The 21359-nt window shown below is 35.2% G+C and overlaps 1 protein-coding gene across 2 annotated transcripts in view; it reads right to left on the bottom strand.

Moving 5' to 3' along the window:
• Positions 1–1440: 1440 nt before the first annotated feature.
• The window catches only part of sh3bp4a (SH3-domain binding protein 4a), a 54356-nt gene continuing 34437 nt past the window's right edge, over positions 1441–21359 (bottom strand). For both annotated transcript variants that reach the window (XM_056448012.1, XM_056448013.1), the window contains exons 4-5: positions 4667–4855; positions 1441–2830 (exon numbers count right to left, since the gene is read on the bottom strand). In XM_056448012.1, coding sequence (XP_056303987.1) covers positions 2606–2830; positions 4667–4855 — 414 coding nt within the window. In that variant the 3' untranslated portion in view covers positions 1441–2605. The remainder of the gene's footprint in view (positions 2831–4666; positions 4856–21359) is intronic.

Here is a 21359-nt window from a genome sequence, read left to right as displayed (position 1 = left end):
ATATTCTGGATAAGTCAGATTAATAAAGGGACTAATCCGAAAAGAAAGTGAATGAATTTTACACGTCGTGAACGTGCACCCTATACTGACACTGAGGAGAAGAAACTTATTTTAAGTTATATAAGAATATAGTTATTTTTGTTTCTTGTGCACACAAAAGTATTCTTGTTTCTTGATAATATTCTATTCGAACTATTGAAGCCACATGGTCATTTTTAAGGACGTCTTTTGTACATTTCTAGACTGTAAACATCTGGAGAGTTTCATCCAATGATAATGAGTGAAGTAACGCATTACTTTTAAAAATTTTGTAATAATATTTGTGTTACTTTTTTTGGATTAGAAAATTCATTTTTAACAAATTGTGAATTAAAATGAATGAGAATGCAGGAACAGACAGTAATGAAGAAAGCAGAGCCTCATGCTGCGTTATTGTTAGCCTTATTACACGCATGAAGCATCTAGCGTGAGTGATTTACATGTTAAGTCGATGCAAACATGCAAATAGACATCCTGCGGCGCATTTTGTGCGAATGACACGACATGCATGATTTAAGTGTAGCAAGTTGAGTTGATCCAGGTATAGTTTCTGGAGGAGTTGATAAACTCGCAGAGCTAAGTGCACCTCTGAAAGGATCTAGTGGACTCAAACATGGCGCAGAACAAATATACTCTGTTTTTCAGCCTTACTAATGCACAATAAAATCCATGTTATCCATTTTGGCAACGAAGCTAGAGTCACCGGGCAGACAGAAGCCCTGCCCATGATGCGAATCCGCATCTATTGTGAAGTGAATTTGAAGCGCGAATGAAGCGAGTAAACTCAAAATGTTCACGTGTCTATTTACGTGAACAATTTATTTACAATTTATTCGCAGATTCCGCGTCTGGTGTGAACACAGCATTACAGTTCTACGTTGGAAATATTCTCATTATTTTGAGCACATTGAGGAAAAGGCTAATCGAATTACCTGAATGAACAGTGATTTTACTTTTTAATGAGACAAACAGTACAAAATCAGCAAAGACATTGCTTTGAACCTTAATTAATCTGTATTTACGGCATGTATAGCTCTGGGGTCAGAAAGTTATTCTACATCAATTTGTGTGTGTTTTTTAAAGGTAAATGAAGGTTTTACAGGGTGTTTATTGCAGAGCCCTCTCTCTCTCTCTCTCTCTCTCTCTCTCTCTCTCTCTATATATATATATATATATATATATATATATATATATAAAATAAAACGCAAGCACGTAACGCATTACTTTCCATAAAAACTAAGTAATCCACTCCGTTACTTTTTTGAGGAGTTACTCAATATAGTAATGCATTACGTTCTAAAGTAACCCCCCAACACTGGTCACAACTGCCAGATTTATAGTCACAAAAGACGCAATATTAAGATTTTACAAATGATGATAAACACATACAACAGATACAGCTTTCTCAAATTTTTCAGCTGCTTTATTGAATCCATGGGAACAACACGGGACAGCATGTTTAATTTGTTTTCTTGCTAAACATTTGGCTGCAACTAAGACAACGCGTGAATGATACCTTTTCATACAGTTACTCTCGAAGATCTCAAAGAGCTAACACAAAAACAACTTATGAATGTGACCACTGTAAATCACAGATTATATATATATTTATATATAAATACATACATTCACTTTTTTCCCTACGTGCCGTCACAAAACAGCACGAAAAAAATCTCCTTGACTTGTACAGGACATAAAAGAAATGATCATTCAAAAGGAACCAAAAGAAAAATGCGAAAATGGGAAAGATTGTACGTACAAAAATACAAACGTAGAACACGGAAGAAAATCATGCTATGATCAATTCATCGACCGCATCTGATTCTCAACAAAACACTGAATGAATGAATCGTAGTTTAAACTAAAGCAACACTGCAGTTTAATACCTAATACATTGTGCGATATCTGCTCACACAAAATGCAAATGTCTTAAAAGCTTGACAAAAATAAAACACATGGCTGACAGTCTTAACTTACCATCTCATTAAGAAACCATATGCTCCTTCTCGTGTAACCAGTTTGTGGCGTTTCACGTGTCTTGTAAAACGAATCCAGCTTCTTTCTTGTGCAAAGCAACCAATGCGTCAAATCAGTGGAATAAAAATCACAAATGTGGAAGGCTTGAGCGTTTGGCAACAAAAAATAAAACAGCCAGACTAAGACGAATATGATTTAAATGTGACAAAATAGACCTTCGTTTTCAGCAACGAACAAAGATGTAATCTGATGTGTTTTAATATCAGAAAAAATTGTTATTGAAAAAAATGGTAAAAATTTATTTTGTGCCATCCGATATAAAAAAATATAGATATCGCAAAGAACAAAAATGGATAAAAACACTTTCGGAAATCTCGAAAAATAGCTACACGTAAAACACTCTGTGTTTTGGCTTTATTGGCTTTCCGCATGCCCTTATATGGATGTGGGCGGGTACAGGAAGTCCTTGTGGCTAATGGATTGAGGTAAACTCACAGCTGACGGTGAAGTAGAAAAGTGAATATCCAATAAAAGTTCAGCACAGTCTTCTTGAGGTGACATGAAAGCAAATATTTGGAGGGGGTGGGGCTTAGATGGCAAAGTCATCCTGAGGGGCGGGGCTAAAGGCGGAGCTTCGAAGCAAGTCGAGGCAGTTGACTAGGATAAGGGTGCCGGTGAGGTGTTTCCAGCGCTTGGTGATGGGATTCTTCATTCGGTCCAGGCCCATGTGCAGTTCATGGATGACGTCGCGGTAACTGTCGCCGATCTGAGCAGCCCACGTCAACAGAAAGTCGTAAGCTGGTTTCCACATGGCCTGAAATGAGATAAAAGGAGATTGTAAACGGCCATTCACTCACAACTGTAAAAACCTGAAAGATTTAATACACAGACAACTTCACAGGTCTTCATGACAACCTATCAAAATAAAAGTCCTGTTTTACTCGGTGCATAAATATATGAAAGAGAACTCACTTTTTATAGATACGTTTGAGTAAAATATAATTTTTTGTTTTACTACTAGTATTGATCTCTTCCTAAATCAGAATAAAAATGTCGAAATGTCAACGGACATTGTACTTGACAACAAAACAAAGATTAACTTTTTAGCACCTTATAAATTCAGTAAATCCAGAAAAACTTGTAATTTTAGTGGTCTCTTAATTTCTTTCCATATGAACTAAATTAGCCGTAGTGTCTGCGTGTGAATACGAGAGTTTATGGGTGTTTCCGAGTACTGGGTTGCGGCTAGAAGGGCATCTGCTGCGTAAAACATATGCTGGAATAGTTGGCGGTCCATTCCGCTGTGGAGACCCCTGACAAATAAGAGACTAAGCCAAAGAAAATGAATGAATGAAATAATCAGTCCAAATTAGCCGACGTTTCCTAAAAACTGGAATTATTTATTTGCCAATGAAAAAAAAAAAGAAAAATATTGTTTTCAGTTTGATATAATATTATTTTACTGACCTCACTGGCTAACTGTTTTACTAGTTTTAAGAAGAAAAAAAACTCACTTAATTTGAACTATTATTTCTGAAAACTATCTTTTTACTTACAAAATGCTTCTTGATTTGAGTATTTTTAGATGTTTGGACTAGAAACGAGACAAAAACTCACTAGTAAAACTAGTAAGTAACTCACTTTTTATAGTTACGTTTTTTTGAGTAAAACCTCAATTTGTTTTGTTACTACTGATGACATTACTTCCTAACTCAAAAGAAAAATGTTAAATGTCAATTGACTTTTTAGCACCAAATAAACTAAGTAAACGCAGAAAAACGTATAATTTTTAGTGGTCTCTTTATTTTTTCCATACCCACATATTATACAGTGTTTTTTTAACTAAAAATAAAGAAAATAATTTGAATTTGAAAATATTTTAATAGAATAGTTAAATTAATGCATAGATTTGATTATCATTAGCACCATTTTTGATAAAGAATATTATAAATACAGAATTAATTCACTTTGTATATGTATAAAAAAATAAATAAAGCTCTTTTAATGTAAGGTTTAAAAAAATGTTTAAGTTTTTCAATTTATATAATTGGACATACTTTTTAAAATAAAAATGAAATTGCACCATGAAAAAAAAAAAAATCCACAAAAATTCCCCTAACCCTAACAGAATAATAATAATAATAAAAAAAACTTCTGAATTTCATTTAAAACAAAATGCATTAATTTTTAATATGTTAAATATTACAAGTTTCACAATATAAATTAATCTCTACATATGTTACTGAAATTCTATTTAAGTATTAAAATGCAATTGGTAATATTTAAAGTGGGGAAAAATGGATTTTGGGGAAAATATAAACATTTTAAAGGGATTGTTCACCCAAAACTGAACATTCATCATAATTTACTCAACCTTCACTTCAAAATCTGTCTGACTTTCTTTATTCTGTAGAACATTAAATAATATATTTAAAAAAAACTGGAAACCTGTGACCATTGACATCAATAGTATTTGTTACTATGGAAGTCAGTGTTTCCAGATTTTCAGCTTTCTTCAGAACATCTTCCTTTGTGTTCAACAGAATATAGAAACTCAAATGTTTACAACCACTTGAGAGCGAGTAAATCGTGAGAACACTTTCATTTCTAGGTGATCTATCCCCTTAAAGTGTCCTATTTGTGTCCGCACCTCACTGTCCACCATGCCGGTTTTATCTCTGTGTGGAGCCTCATAGGCCTCCATTTGTTGCTTGGATACATGGGCCAGTTTTTCAGCGAGATCCCTCCAGCGAGGAGCCACTTCAACTGCCGTCGTCAGTAGCACAAAGTCCATGATGAGCCGTGCCACCAAACCCTGACAGTCCATTTTCAGAAGAGCCTGGATGAGAAACACAGAGAGAGAAATGTCATATTTACATTCCAGAATAATAATTACTAAAAATACGTGTTTATAAAAAGTGTTTCCAGCAGCTTGTTGAATCGATGCTACAAAGAAATAAAAGCCCAATCCCAATTCTACCCCTTACCCCTACCCTTCGTTTTGTGCGTTCACGTGAAGGGGTAATGTCCAAATTCTCTTTAGCTTGAAGGCGTAGGGCTAAGGGGAAGGGTTAGATACCCTTTGGTTTCGAGTGTGCTCCTGGAAAATTTCAGTTTCAAGGGGTAAGAAAATTTCCATCTACATGTTCCAAAATACACCATCTACAATGGCAAAATGGCTGCACACGGAAGTCAGGAGATGCACAAATTTGTATTCTTTTTGTCATTATTACAAATTTTTACAACAAACAAGCACATGTTTTAATACATTCATAATGGCGTTCATGTTTTACCGTCATTTAAAAAACCTGCTACATTTCACTGTCTATAATCCCTAATAATAACTCATGGATAGCAGTCCCACAATATATTTACACATCTGATACTCGAATACCCTTTCGGAAAAGTCTAGTGGCTGGGAAGGACCTTTTTTTACAGTGTCTAGTATAATGTTAACGTTGCTAATGTTGTTTTTGTGTGTTTACATAGATGAATGTGGCCACGGTGTAAATGCACAGTACAGTTACGATCTTATTGCCACATTGTATCGTTATGATAACATGATATCGTTGCTTTCGGTGCATTTCCTGAAGATAAATACCAAAAAATAAAGCAACTAGAAAAGCTACAGCAGTGTTGTCATCAATCTCAAAGAAGAGATCGCGATGACATTTTATGATGTGTGCCGGTGTTATAGTGGTGTTCCTTTTCTTAGGGGTAAAATTTGAAGCCCTTCCCCTTCAAGCTATTTCAAGAGCCAAGGTGGAACGGGATAAATAAATAGAATTGAGATTGGGCCGAAGGCAGTTCTTATGATAATAGGGGGTTAAACAAAGCGGCAACCTCCCGCTTTCTCTCGTGAAGCAAATACGGAAGTAACTAAAACTTCAATTCATCGAAATTCTGCTAGTCCTGGCTCCATAATAGAGCAGATATCTATTGTTTGGAAGTAATTCGGGTTTTCCTCCTGTAGAAAAACATCATAAGAACAATGCTTAGTGGCTTAATGTATTACAAAAGTGTTTTTAAAAGACTAAACACTTTATTTATATTATATACAACCAAACATGTGGTCAGACACAAACGAGTCGCAGGTAATGAAGTTTTAAGCATTTCTCCCATAGGAAAGCCTGTCTAAGCATAATAGTAGCAGGTGTCTCTAGCTCTGCTCATGCTCCGCCTCTTTGCCCATGTTTATTATCCCCTGATTGGTGTGATGCCGTGCGAACAAAATGGCGATGGTTGGCCACGCCTACTGGTAGCTTCTTTTGGGTTCTTCAGAAACCGATGAGTGACGTCACGTATATTATGTCCATATCTTTTACAGTCTATAGGTTAAACCAGGCATTAGCAAGAAATTGCCTAAGAAAAAATTCTTAGAGTTTTGTCTTGCTTCTAGACCAAATATATATATCTTAAATCACAAAAGCATCGTTTTTAATCTTGTTTAAATAGTAAGTCAAAATGAAGTGGCTTTTCCTTAAACAGTTCATATTTACTTGACAATGACGTAAGAAAAATAACCTTGTTTTCTTGGTTTGAAATAAGATTATTTTACTGACCCCATTGGCAGATTCATTTGCTTGTTTTAAGGAAAAACTCACTTAATTTCGAACTATTATTTCTGAAAACAAAACAATATTTTATTACATGTCTAGAAAATGCTTCATGATTAAAGTATTTACCAGGCTAGATTTGACTAGCCTAGATTTGACTACACTAGAAACGAGACAAAAACTCAGAGTAAGAAGAGCATTTGTTGCAGTGTACCTAATAACCTAATAATGTGGCCTGTGAGTGCATTGAATGGTAATGAAAATGGCTGAAAATGAACTTTTACAGCACAGTTTGAGATGCTGCCCTGCAGTTTTGCTAGTAATTAAAAATCACATTCAGCCTTAAATGTTTGAGTTCGTTTAATCTAATGTTTCCCGAACAATGCCATTAACATTACTGCTGCCCTCTGGCCTCGCATAAAATCTTCATTATATTTCATAATAACACCATTAGAGAGTTATATTAGTAGAGTTATTAGGATGTGATTTCTGAGACTCTAATATGATGTTATATACCATGAAACATCTATCTATCCATCCATCCATATACACTCACCGGCCACTTTATTAGGTACACTGGTACAACTGCCCATTAATTCAAATTTCTAAACAGCCAATCACATGGCAGCAACTCAATGCATTAAGGACATGTAGACATGTTTAAGACAATCTGCTGCAGTTCAAACCGAGCATCAGAATGGAGAAGAAAGGTGATTTAAGTGACTTTGAATGTGGCATGGTTGTTGGTGCCAGACGGGCTGGTCTGAGTATTTCAGAAACTGCTGATCTACAGGGATTTTCACACACAACCATCCCTAGGGTTTACAGAGAATGGTCTGAAAAAAAAAAATGTCCAGTAAGCGGCTGTTCTGTGGGCGCAAATGCTTTGTTGATGCCAGAGGTCAGAGGAGAATGGCCAGACTGGTTTGAGCTGATGGAAAGGCAGTAACTCAAATAACCACTTGTTACAACACGTCCAACCGACGTCAAATGAAAGTGCTTTAACAAAGCTAAATGCGCTAAATGCTAAATGCAAAATGCAAAGCTAAATGTGTTTCAAAACAAATCCACAATAAACCAAAGTCATGAACAACAACTGCTCAAAAGATAAATACACAAGGTCAGGAAACTGCAGTCTAGTCCACAGGTGAGCGAATGACCCCTTTTCCTCGCAAACACAGGCATGTCTGGACCGAGCCGGGACTCCTGGGGTCTGGTAATCCCCTTCTCTTCTCCCTCCACCCCAAAAGGGAAAAAAATGAGGAAAGAAAAGCAGAAGCAGAGCTGAGGGAGATTCCCAGAGCGATGAGAAGAGGTATACAATCACAAGAACATCCCCTGATGGGTAAATAAAGTCAATGACTTCCTTTCCTCTTCTTTATGACACGCTGGATGTGTATAAGAGAGACGAGGGAGGCGGAAACTTCCGGCGAATCACTTCAAAAGAGCAATAAAGCTGTGAGGGGATTTCAGATTTATTCTCCCGCTGTAGCGCTGAGGATTGTTTGAATCCAGAGATGCAGGAATATTCTTTATTGAAGCCACTTCAGAAAAGCTTAGGTGAGGCCAAAACTACATGACAAACTTTCAGAAAAACAACAGCGACAAAAGGAGAGACACTTAAGAAATATTTAAGTATATGAAAAAAGGATTTTTGAAGAAAATTTACATGATTAACTAAATGAAAATATAACTAAATTGACAACAACAACAACAAAAACTGTTTATATTAGAGCTGCAAGATATTAGAAAAATCTGATATTGCAATATTTTATTTCCCTGCAATATATATTGTGGTACGAATACAATGCCACCAGATGGTTTAAATAGTTCCATTTAGTTCAGTTTTTCAGGAGAGTCTAAAAGGGGTCGCACACTGGATGTGCCGCTCGCCGAAAGCGCCATCTGAATAGCTGCATAAAAAATAACATTCGAATGTCCGCGTCTGGGGTCCATTCTTCGTAAATAAATCTGATTTGTTCAAATGCACCAAAATTCATTGCCTATATTAACTGAGAAATGGAGAAAAATATTCACTATCAAAATGGGGTGTACTCAATTATGCTCATTTATGTACTCAATTATACACATATACAGCATGCATGTATAAAACGTGTTTGCAAAACCATTGTAATAAAAACTTGTGCATTAAGCCAGCGATTAAACATAAAATCTTACTCATAAAAACAAACACAACAAAATTAAGAAATACAAAAAATGTTAGATACATAGTGTTAAATTCACTAACATAATACACACACACACACACACGCACGCACGCACAAATACACACGCGACAGTAATGCACTTTATATATAGATAATAATATAAATAATAGATAATAATATAAAAATACCTCCTTTGCATGTACAAAAACCTAAATTAAAATTAATTAAAAAAGTATTTTTAGTTTTTAATCTTGTGTTACCAACATATAGGCACACACACACACATACATATATATATATATACATATATATACATATATATACATATATATATACATATATATATATATATATATACATATATATATATACATATATATATATATATATATATATATATATATATATATATATATATATATATATATATATATATATATATATATATTCATTTTCTTGAGATGGCAGCCTCATATTTACAGCAACACTATCAGACACCTCCGAATGCAAATCTTATATTCAAATGAATGAAACTCTGCCATTCTGGGAAAAGCCATTTCCATTTCTTCTGTTATTTTTTTCCTCTCCATCTTTCTCTGTCCGTGTCTCTTTCTGCACGCTTTAATTTGATTGCGGGCCGATCGCCGACTGATCTCCTCTGCGCTTTCAGCCAGACAGAAGAAAGAGGTCTGCTGATTCTGACATTTGGGATGAGATGGCGAAATGTCACAGTCATTAAAGGGGGAAAAAATACGTTCGGCTGAACAGCCCTTGCTAATTTCCTTTCTTGCCAAATGGCCTTGTAATTTATTATTGTTGGAAGGCTCACCTCGCATTTACGTTCGCAAGAAATGCACAGAGTTGCATTACTGCGGCTAACAACAACCTCCAGATAACCTTTAACTGATGACGAATGAGTCTTTCTGATAATTACTTACAAAAAAGGCAGCAAATATCCTGTGTTAACGTAACCTCTGTGACATATATCGCAAACTAAGAGCTGTGTGTTATTATTCACTGAAATGAACCATTTCCCAAGAGTTATTCGGTAGAAATCACTCAAAATGACCTGCCTTGGTATTTGGTTTTGATTGACTGAAGACTAATTGGCTCAAAAGAGTCATTTAATTATGAATTGCTCTAAACTGGCAGTGCTGTATATATTAAATTGATCTGCCTAATAAGAGTCATTTGTTCATGAATCAGATTAAAAATACCTGTAAAGCTGTTTGTTTTGATTCTCTAAAGAATAATTGGCTCAAAAGAGTCATGTGTTCATGAATCAGATTGTAGGTAGAGCTGTATGTTTTGATTCATTAAAGTATAACTGGCTCAGAGTTGTTTGTTTATGAATTGGTCTAAACTGGTAGTGTTGTATATATCAAATTAATCTGCCTAAAGAGCCATTTGTTTATGAATCAGATTATAGGTAGAGCTGGTTTGATGTTTTGATTCACTACAGAATAACGGGCTCAAAAGAGTCATTTGTTTATGAAGTGGTCTAAACTGGTAGTGTATAATATATAAAACACATTTACCTAAGAGAGTCATTCGGTCATGAATCAGATTATAGGTAAAGCTGGATTGATGTTTTGATTCACAAAAAAATAATTGGCTCAAAAGAGTCATTTGTTTATGAATTGGTATAAATGGGTAGTGCTGTATATATAAACTTGATCTGCCTAATGAGTCATTTGTTCATGAATCAGATTACAGGTAGGGCTGGTTTGATGTTTTGATTTCCTAAAGAATAATTGGCTCAAAAGAGTCATTTGTTTATGAATTGGTCAAAACTGGTAGTGCTGTATATATAAAATTGTTCTGCCTGAAAGAGTCATTTGTTCATGAAACAAATTACAGGTAGAGTGTTGTGTTTTGATTCACTAAAGAATAATTGGCTTAAGAGTCGTTTGTTTATGAATTGGTCTAAACTGGTAGTGCTGTATATAGTAAAATTGTTCTGCCTAAAAAGAGTCAATTGTTCATGAATCAGATTAGAGGTAGAGCTGGTTTGATGTTTTGATTCACTAAAGAATAATTGACTCAAAAGAGCCATTAGTTCATTAATAAATTTAGACAGAGAGTAGTTTGCTCATTAAAGAGAGTACACAGGTTGAGCTGCGTGCTTTGATTCACTCAAGTCATTTGTCTCAAAGAGTCGTTTAAGTATCAGACTACGCACCTGCAGCTGTGTGTTTTGATTCACTCAAAACAATCATTTAAAAAGAGTCATTCGTTCATCAATCAGACTGCACAGTCAGAGCTCTACATTTCACAAAAAATATATATATAAATAAAAAATAAATACTAAAGAGTCATTTGCTCATGAATCAAACACAGTGGCTCTTATTAACCTGTTCAGTTTGAGTTAATAAACCAAACAGCACTGGGGCCGGTATATCCAAGTAACGCTTAAGGGATGATTCTTTCTGATGAATCCAAACGTACAGCACTACGGTGTAGTCTGATTGATGAACAAATGACTCTTTTGAGGTAAATATTTTGAGTGAATCAAAACATACAACACTACCCAAGTAGTCTGAATGATTTACATGATTTGACCTGCATGTTTTGGTTCACTAAAAACAATTGCCTCAAAAGAGTCATTTGTTCATCAGTCAGACTGCACAGGTAGTGTTTAGTGTTTTGATTCACTAAAAAGAATCACCCCATAAGAATCATACCTTTGGCATATCAGTTCTGGTTTTTAACTAAAAACTGGGTCAATAAGAGCCACTCTCTCAAGAATCAAACTATAATTTTTTTTTTATATGTTTTTGTGTTTTATTCATAAAAAGATCCAGATTAAAGAATTAAACAATTAAAGATGGTTGCTGTAAGTTTTTGACATGATAAACAAAAATCGATTCATAAGAATGTTCATTTCAGGAGTCATGTCCATTCATTCATTTTCTTTTCAGCGTAGTCCCTTTATTAATCTGGAGTCGCCACAGCGGAATGAACCGTCAACTTATCCAGCATTTGTTTTACACAGCGGATGCCCTTCCAGCTGCAACCCAACTCTGGGAAACATCCATACACACTCATACACTACGGACAATTTAGCCTACCCAATTCACCTATAGTGCCTGTCTTTGGACTGTGGGGGAAACTGGAGCACTCGGAGGAAATCCACGCGAACGAGGGGAGAACCTGCAAACTTCACACAGAAACGCCAACTGACCCAGCCGAGGCTCGAACCAGCGACATTCTTGCAGCGAGGCGACAGCACTACCTACTGCACCACCGGAGTCATGTTGTAGGTTATGAATTCTCTAAAAGTCCTTTTTATTAGGTGTTTGCTGTATTTCATCTGCTTTAGAATTAGACTATCATATACATTACGTCTTTTAATTCATCAAAAAGATCCTGTTCAAAAGAGTCATTTATTCGGGAAATCAAAAATCAGCAGCATTGTATGTTTCTGAATCGCTTAACAACTAGTTTATATGAATCACTGGCTCAGGAATCAGATGACATTATAGAGTTGAATTTACTAAAATAACCATTTGTTAGGAAACATAACCATTCCATTTGTGATGTTTGTGTATATTCATTTGCTTAGCAATCCAACTATAAATGCATACACCGTGTTTAGATTTTGTTCAAAAGAATCATCCATTGGGAGTCAAACTACAAATTTGATGAATGATGCTTTTGATTAACAGAAACCATACTTTTTTTCTCCAGTAATCAGATTTTGCCAAATACGCTGAGAAAACTTGGAGCATTTTTAGATCTGAACAGCAATATTATGGACTTTCCACTTGTCAAAGACCAACTGATAGCAATTCCCTCCACAAATGAGCCTCCAATGGAGTCAGAAAGAAAAGAATTGGCTCTGAAATAGATGGTTTATTTATTGTTTGAATGCTGTCTCGTCAGCTCAGGGTCAAGCGTTTATTTCCAGAGATGGTTTGGTGAAATGCCGCCCTCCGAATAGCCATTTTTTATTTATGCATTCACTTCCTGAACTTTTTCATCTTCGTAAGCCCTTCCGAAACGAGCTCTATAAACAATGAGAATGACGTTTCGCTTGAAAATGTTTGTTTTACTGGCAAGACCATAAAGAGAGTCCACTGATAAAGCAGTCTGGTGTACAAGAACTCATGAAAATGAGGAAAAGAAGCTGTTTTGATAGAAACGTTTGGTACAAAGACGGAAAAATAAACGTTCAAATTCTGTTAAATGCTTGAGATGAAACACTGCAGGCAAAAACATAGAATGTTGTTTAGGTTTTCTTATCAGACTATAGTAAATAAAACCTCCAAAACACACTTTTAAGGGTTTATCGATTATTTTTAAAGCCTGTTTTCTCAAAATTAGCTTTTTCTCCCACACTGAGCCATAAATCTCCACTTCAGCAAACTAGATATTTATTTAGATGGATAGATGGATAGATGGATAGATGGATAGATGGATAGATAGATAGATAGATAGATAGATAGATACAGTAGACAGATATTCTTTCTGTTCACTGTATTTTCTGAATTATGGAGTCATTCCCCAAATCCCCTCAGTGAAACCCCTTTTTTATTTCACCTGAAGCGAACGAATTGCCTTTCTATCTATCCTTATGATAAAATCTGCCTTCAAAAAAAATGCAAACACTGTCCCATCAGAATACCTTTCCAGATTCCAGACTCGCTGGAATGTCAAATCCTGAGCAGTTTGGAATGCAGCAAGAGCATTTCAGGCCAAAATTACCTGGTTAATAAAGAAAATGATGAATTGTGAAGGAATGGGACCTCCGGCTCGATCAGAATTCTTCAGTCTGTCCGTCACAAAGGAATGTTCCGGAATTAGAACACACTGAACATTCCGGAGGCCACCTGTTCAGAATGTTACCATTTTAATGAAGCTGGAACGGTCGGCAGGGGTAGGAATAGAGTGAATTTCAGAGTTTCACGTAAACGTCATTAAAATAAACTGGCTTAGAGCTGCGACCACACTGTTATCAAAAGTCAAAGAGGCTCTTAAACATCACAATGCAGATGTCAAGCTCAGTCAGTGGGTTGAAAATAGAAATGAGAAAATGACTGGAATTGATGTTGTTTTGCATGGCAAATATGGGAGGTAAGATTATTTAAATAATTTAGTAAATGAATACATATTAAATATTTATGCTAACACAAACATAATTTAGCTCTAAAATGTATTTATTTAAAGACAGATATTAAGAAATATGCATACAAATATCATATAGTATTTCTCAAGACATCTGTCGTCATTTAAAGATCAAATTTAACAAGGTTCATTTACAATTGTATACAAGACTTTAATAATAATAATAATAATAATCATATTTACTACATTTCTTACATCCTTGTCGCAATACCAGTGTCAGTGTCACCGAAGTTAGGCACCGAAATTCCTATGCTGATTCGGTACATACCAGTTACATGGGTACCTAACCGTAATGTCAACATAGATGCTTATGTCCAAATTTTGTTATAAATGTGTACATAAGAGTAAACAAAGTTGTATAAAAACATTCTTTTTAGCTAAATGCTAATATTCAAATAATTTGTATGTACATACGTTCAGTCCCTCATACGAGCACCGCAACGTGATTGAATCCAAGTCGTTTACATTCATTGCTAAGATTCATCAAGACCCTTCCTATTAAATAACGTCTTACTTTACAATGAAAGTAAAGTAATAATGACTGTTAAATACAGAATTTGTAAAGATGATTTAAAGATTTCACAATTAATTTGTTCAGTTTATTGCAATTCATGATCAACATTGGGAAAATGCGCCCAGGGCTAAATTTTTGAGAACTGATAAATATGTGCTTGTGGGTACATATGGTTCCATTTTGTGTGTAAAACGAATGGTAGCTCACTGAAAAAGGCACCATATTGGGAATATGAGCGGAGTAAACTGAGGTTTGAATCCGGCAAAGGATGGTTTCAGAAACCAGGTAACACCCCCCCCTACCTATCCCTTTCCTGATCTAAAAATACTGGTTGAAATAAAAATAGACCACCAATATACATTGAACTGCAGGCACAGCCAACATGTGAATCCAAACATATTAAGCCCTGTTTGTTAACTCCAACTCCCTTTAAACAGCTTAAAGGTTTAGTTCATACAAAAAGAAAAGAAATTGTCCATTTATTATGTTGACTTTCTCAAGTTATGCTACTTAAACTTATTATTATTCCTTTGGTAACACTTTTTTGATGGTTCATTTGAGTATTAGTAGACTGTCTGCTTAACATCGGTTGATACTGCTCCTTCAACAGACATTTAACTGACTACAAGAAACTCTGCAAGTACATGTCAACTTACCTTAACAGTCTACTTATAATCTAATGAGAATTAGTTGGCATGTACATGCAATGTAACTTATATTCTACAAACGGACCATCAAAATAAAGTGTAACTATTCCTTTTCTATACTCTATCTCCTCCTAGGGCTTTAATGCTATGACCACCAAACTTCAGCCAGACCTTTAGACTAGTCTTACTAGAGTTTCTATATGTTTTCGAACTGATCAGGCATTCGGTTTTTGTAGAAACTGACCCGGAAAACTCAGAAAAATCCCATTGACTTAACATTGGACCAAATTTTGTGATCTTCCACAACTGAAGAGCTGTGTAAATCTACATATTAAACTGGGGTGTAAGTTATATCCCTGGGGTGCAAGAGTGCCCCAAATTTGCAAACTTACAATGTTGAAGAAACGTCCATTTAAAACATAGGACTTCAAATCCCATTGACTTAACATTGGACCAAACTCCCCCTTACTGGCTTTTTACTTTTCTTAAGCCAACATCAAAGTTTGTCAGCAAACTTTAGGTTCTAGTTCACCTTGCACTTGTTCCAAACGAATTTTATTTTCTTTGGCCTACTCAACATAAACGCAGATATTTTGGAGGAACCAGTTTCCCCAAATTCCACAGATTTTCTTTCTTTCTTTCTAACATTCAAAGTTAAACAGAACAAAATGTTTTGAAACCACTTGAGGGTGACCAAATGATGACTGATTGTTCAGTTTGGGGTGAACTACTGCTTTAAGCACCAGAAATTCTCCTCAGACTTTCTGACCTGAAAGCGAGTTTCAAACCAATTTCAGGTTTTACAGGAAAGTTCCAATTTCTAAAAAAAAGAAGAGAGAAAAGCCATAAAGAGAGTGGGAACAGTGGCTGAATGGTTGACTATAAAAGACATGCTCTCAAATGGGATTGCAAAAGTGTCTGCTTTCCCCAGAGACAACCTGACAGGAATGAAGGACGGATGAAATTGACCTGTGAGTTTAGAAAGTCTGGCATCTCCCATCCACTATTTTGGATGCCCGCTGTGGCTTCCTGCATTTCGGTAGTTTAGATAGAGATGTGAAGCAAAAAAATGGAAAGAAAAGAAACAGCAGGGAGGAAGGGAAGCCGATGAGTAGGAGGAAGACCAAAGATCTTCTTTCTTAGCTGTAAAAGCAAATAAAATAAAGCCGTCAAGGATATTCTCTCTCTCTCACCAGTGGAAGAATAATGAGGGGAGGTTTATTTTCTAGTTGAAGGCATTTTTTTTTCTTCTTCTCTGCGGGTGAATGTATAATATCAGATTTGTTCTGCATTCTGCCCAACATATTGAAGAAATAGTTTAGCCAAAAATGATAATCCATCACTTATTCAGAGAGCAAACAGGGATATCTTTCCACGCAACAAAAGAAAGAAGTCAGACACGGTATGCAAGGCAGGAATCTAACTAAAAATCTAATTTAGTTTCGGTAACAAGATTCATAGTGTTGAAAATTATGTATTTTATTTATTTAAATCAAGTACATCCCAAATATAAAAGCAGATCAATGATAGCTTTTGAAAAAGACTACACGCTAAATTGAAAAAGGCTAAATCAGCTCAAAATTGAGAATTTAGAAAAATGGGAACAAAATAAATAATAAAAGAGATTATTATTATTATTATTATTATTATTATTATTATTATTACTTAAATTCTGTAATGTTTTAAACACTTTACCTCTTCTCCAAATACACTACCTAACAAAAGGTCGTTGATCCCAGTTGTAAGACCAACAAATAATAACTTGACTTCTAGTTGATCATTTGGAAAGTGTCAGAAAGTAGATTTTTTTTAGCTGAATCATCTGTTTAACTGCATCCCAATCATAACAAATCCTGCAGAAGACTTATTGGAACCAGCATGGACCCAAGATTGGTGAAGGAAAAGTCATGGTTTGGGGTTACATTCAGTATGGGGGATCTGCAAAATGGATGGCAACATCAACAGCCTGAGGTATCAAGACATTCGTGCTGCCCATTACATTACAAACCACAGTGGGCAAAATCTTCAGCAGGATAGCGCTCCTTCTCATATTTCAACCTCCACATCAAAGTTCCTGAAAGCGAAGAAGGTCAAGGTGCTCCAGGATTGGCCAGCCCAGTCACCAAATATGAACATTATTGAGCATGTCTGGGGTAAGATGAAGGAGGAGTCATTAAAGATGAATCCAAAGAATATTGATGAACTCTGACGTTATATTCTATGCTGTACATTATTTCTGTTAAGTGACAAGACTTTTGTCTAATTAAAGTCAGACCTTACAGTCCTAACTAAATAAAATGGCAAGGCATGATCCAATTTAATTTTATTTTGGTAAAATAACCATAATCTAGAGGTCTTTGACTTTCATATAAGCCACTTCTGATACCAAATGATCAACTAGAAGTCAAGTTATTATTTGTTGTTCCTAAAAACTTGGATGGGTGACTAGACTTTTGCCAGAGAGTCTCAAGTAAGTTTAGGTAAGGTCAAGAAAATAAAAAAACTAAATCAAATAGATAAATGTAATAATAATAATAATAATAATAATAATAATAATAATAATAATAATAATAATAATAATTATTATTATTATTATTATTATTATTATTATCATCATCATCATCATCGGGAATTTTTTAAACTGTCAAGTCAGATAATGTAATGCCCAAAAAGGCAAGAATAGCAACAATTTCTATTTCCAGAACTTATTTCCCACACCAATTTCAGGCTTTCCATGCACCTGTGATAACATAATATCCTAATATGTCATTTTCACACTGCAACTCTGAATTTGTAGCATTCCTGAGCCCTCCGGATCCAGTTGACTCCCTCCCATTAAGTTTAATTTCAGGGAATGATGGCAAGATATCTCAAACGTTCAATTACCGAGCGATCCATCACGGCATCAATCACGCAATGGAAACGACTCACAGCAGTTATAGATTTATCTTTGGCATCCTCCCATCACCTGGTTTCCCCCCATCATCAGACAGATTATACCTGCCAGCATCCACCGCTGGCACCACAAAACTCGGCCGGATCAGACAGTCCTGACTGAGAGCCACGAAGCAAAGGTGCTTTCTAGACTGCAGGGTTCAGGAAATAAATTGACAACAAATGTCTGCTGTCAGAACTGACTGTGCCGAGGAAAAACGGAACTCCGGGAAACAAATGATCTCTGTCGACAAGAGCGGCTTGATCTCAGTTGTAAGATGTTATTTAATAGGAAGGGCCTTGATGGATCTTAGCAATGAATGTAAATGATTTGGATTCAATCACGTTGCGGTGCGGTTAGCACAAGTCAAAGTCTCAGAAAGTGGTTGTGAAAAGGTTAGGGTGATGAATGCTAATTGGACATGCTAACCCTTTTTAGCTATGAGACATTGTGTACTCAACAATACTGAACAATGATTTTATACAACTTTGTTTACTCTTATGTACACATTTATAACAAAATTTGGACATAAGCATCTATGTTGACATTACGGTTAGGTACCCATGTAACCGGTATGTACCAGACCGAATCAGCATATGAATTTTGATGCCACTGGTCTTGCGACAAGGACATAAGAAGCATCAAAGGGTGCATAAAAGGCACAGATTAGTACGTATTATAACTCCATCTCTAAACATTTAATTCTAAACAACTTTGAGGGTTACGGACAACTCTGCGATGTTAGGCATCTGTTCTTTTTGCTTAGGAATTTATAGAAGCCAAAGCGTGCAGTACAGCGCATCCGCTGCGCAACTCCCTTCAGATTAATCAACACCCATGATCGAGTTCATGAAATTTGCTAAAAGTAAGTGTTCTAAAGTATGGATATATTTTACAAGCACGGATTCTGCCACAGCAACGTGCAGGAGATGCTTTACAAAAGTTGCGTGGGAAACATGTCAAACTGAAACATTTGAGGACATATGGAATCAAATGCACTGTTTTTGACAACTTGCAACATCATCGCGCACTTTAAGTGACTACGTTTACATTGACATGAGTAATCTAATTATTTGCCTTAATCTGAATAAAACAATAATTTGATATGAGGTACTTTTTGAACGTTCCTTTTATCATTTCATTGTACATGTTATAGCACATAGATCGATTAATGTTGTTGCGTCACCACGCCATTAATGTCTGGAGCTTCATATAATTTTGGGTGTTTCATTTAAAAAATTTTGACTTTAACTGCAGTTTAGTTTAGTTTAAAACTATTACCGTCATGTAGGACTTTTCGTTAATAGTTTGACTAAGGTGTTTACATGCATGTACTGCACTTGAATAATGCAAAAATATGCATACTTCACAAGTCATAATTTGATTTAGGTTTAGTTTAGTTATGACTTTAGTTAAGTCATCAAAAATCGATGTTTACATGGTAAACTGTTAATCAGAATATAGTCTTAATCGTATTAAAATCAGAGTACTGGTGTCCATGTAAACGTTCTCAGTTACGACTCAAGCCCCAACCCTAGAAAGAGTTCACTGATTTTGGTGACAGGCTTTCCACAGGTTAGTAATAAGCTAATGTAATGCTAATTGCATAATGCAAATCTTGCAAATGATCAAAAGAAATATATTAAATGCAATTCAAATATATAAAATATGATTTGATGTATACTTTAAACTTATACTGTTCAATTAAAATGATTAAAAAAAAATTGTCAAATAAAAAGTTCAAAAGGCTCAAAAGTATCAGTTCAGCCTCTGTTTTGGCACCGTTATTGAAATGTCATTGCATCACCACGCTATTAATGTTTCCTCCGGGGTTTCATGTAATTTTGGGTGTTTCATTTTTATGTTTTTGACTTTAACTGCAGTTTAGTTTAGTTTAATTTCAAACTATTTCTGTCTTTTCGCCCTAGATGACAGTAATAGTTTGACCAAGGTGTTTACATGTCTGTACTGCACTTAAATAATGTCAGTACAATATGCATACTTCACATGTCTTAATTCGATTTATGTTTAGCTCAGTTATGACTTTAGTTGGATTAAGTCATCAAAAATCTTTGTTTACATGTAGACCCCTAATCAGAGTATTGGTGTCTATGTTAACGTTCTCAGTTTCGACTCAAGCCCCAACCCTAGAAAGAGCTCACTCACTGATTTTGATGACAGCCTTTTTACAGGTTAGTAGTAAGCTAATGTAATGCTAATTGCATAATGCAAATCTTGCATTCATGCCAACAAACAAATGATCTAAAGAAATATATTAAATGCAATTCAAATATATACAATATGATTTGATGCATACTTTAACATATACTTAAAATTTTTTTGTCAAAAAAAAATCTGTTTTGGCACAGATATCATTTTAAAAGTATCTATTTAGCACCGGTATGGAAATAACCCCAAACGATATCAGCCCAAGTTTACATTAGTGTTCTAACAGCTAGCTAAATTTTTATTTTATTTTTATTATTTCTTAACATTATACATTAAACATGTAAAAATGTATATTTACAAATTACTAGCATGATGTGTTAGCATTAAGCTAAAATCGAATAAAACTGTGTGAATAAACATTCAAATTCATCTTAAATCTATCCTAAACATTATAGCATCTCGCTACCCAGCTTTATTAATATTATTAAAGTTTTTATAAAGTCACATATTTATCTTTATCATTTCCGGAAGTTGTACGCAACTTTACATAAAAACATATGCAAAGAAACATACTATGACAATCTACTTGGTTATACCATTTTATATTAACATGCTATCATTTGGAATCCACAAGTTCTAACCTTGTATTCTATTTAGAACAGATGGTATGCAAATTAGAATGAGAGTATGTGAGAGACAAAGAGGGTGAGAGGTTTCAGCTTTTCATTGTGAAATGCAATAAAGCTAAAGCAATGATGGTCTTGAATACAGTAGCGGGCGGCCACATTAAATGTCAATACACTACTTCCACTCACAATAATGACTGTAAAATGAGACCAATTGTTGCAGTTATGGTCAAGTAGTCCCAGAAATATAATCTAATTTTAAGTATGCTACCAGAGGGCAGGGAGAGGTGAAGGTCGTGTTTCACATTGATTTCTAAAGAAGCATGCAAAATGTGTCCGACCACTCCAAGGCTATTTGAGGAAAAAAATGTCAGGGCTTAGGCAATCCTCAGGCAGGAGCTGTCGGAAATCTCTTATAAATGCATTATTTAACCCTTAGGGGGCAAAAACAGCCAGTTTGAACCAGACAGAGACACAAGACTGTCAGCTTGCTGTCAGCAACCTGAGATAAAATGCACTTAATCGATTGCAGAAACAGCTAGAGATTATAGTACTCCACAAACACCCATGTAAATTTTAGCACAAACCAATATAAATATGC

Source organism: Danio aesculapii, chromosome 22 (genome assembly GCF_903798145.1).
Source record: "Danio aesculapii chromosome 22, fDanAes4.1, whole genome shotgun sequence".
NCBI classification, from domain to species: Eukaryota; Metazoa; Chordata; class Actinopteri; order Cypriniformes; family Danionidae; genus Danio; species Danio aesculapii.
The sequence above is the reverse complement of the archived record's forward strand: the minus strand, read 5'-3'. Positions and strand labels throughout refer to the sequence as shown.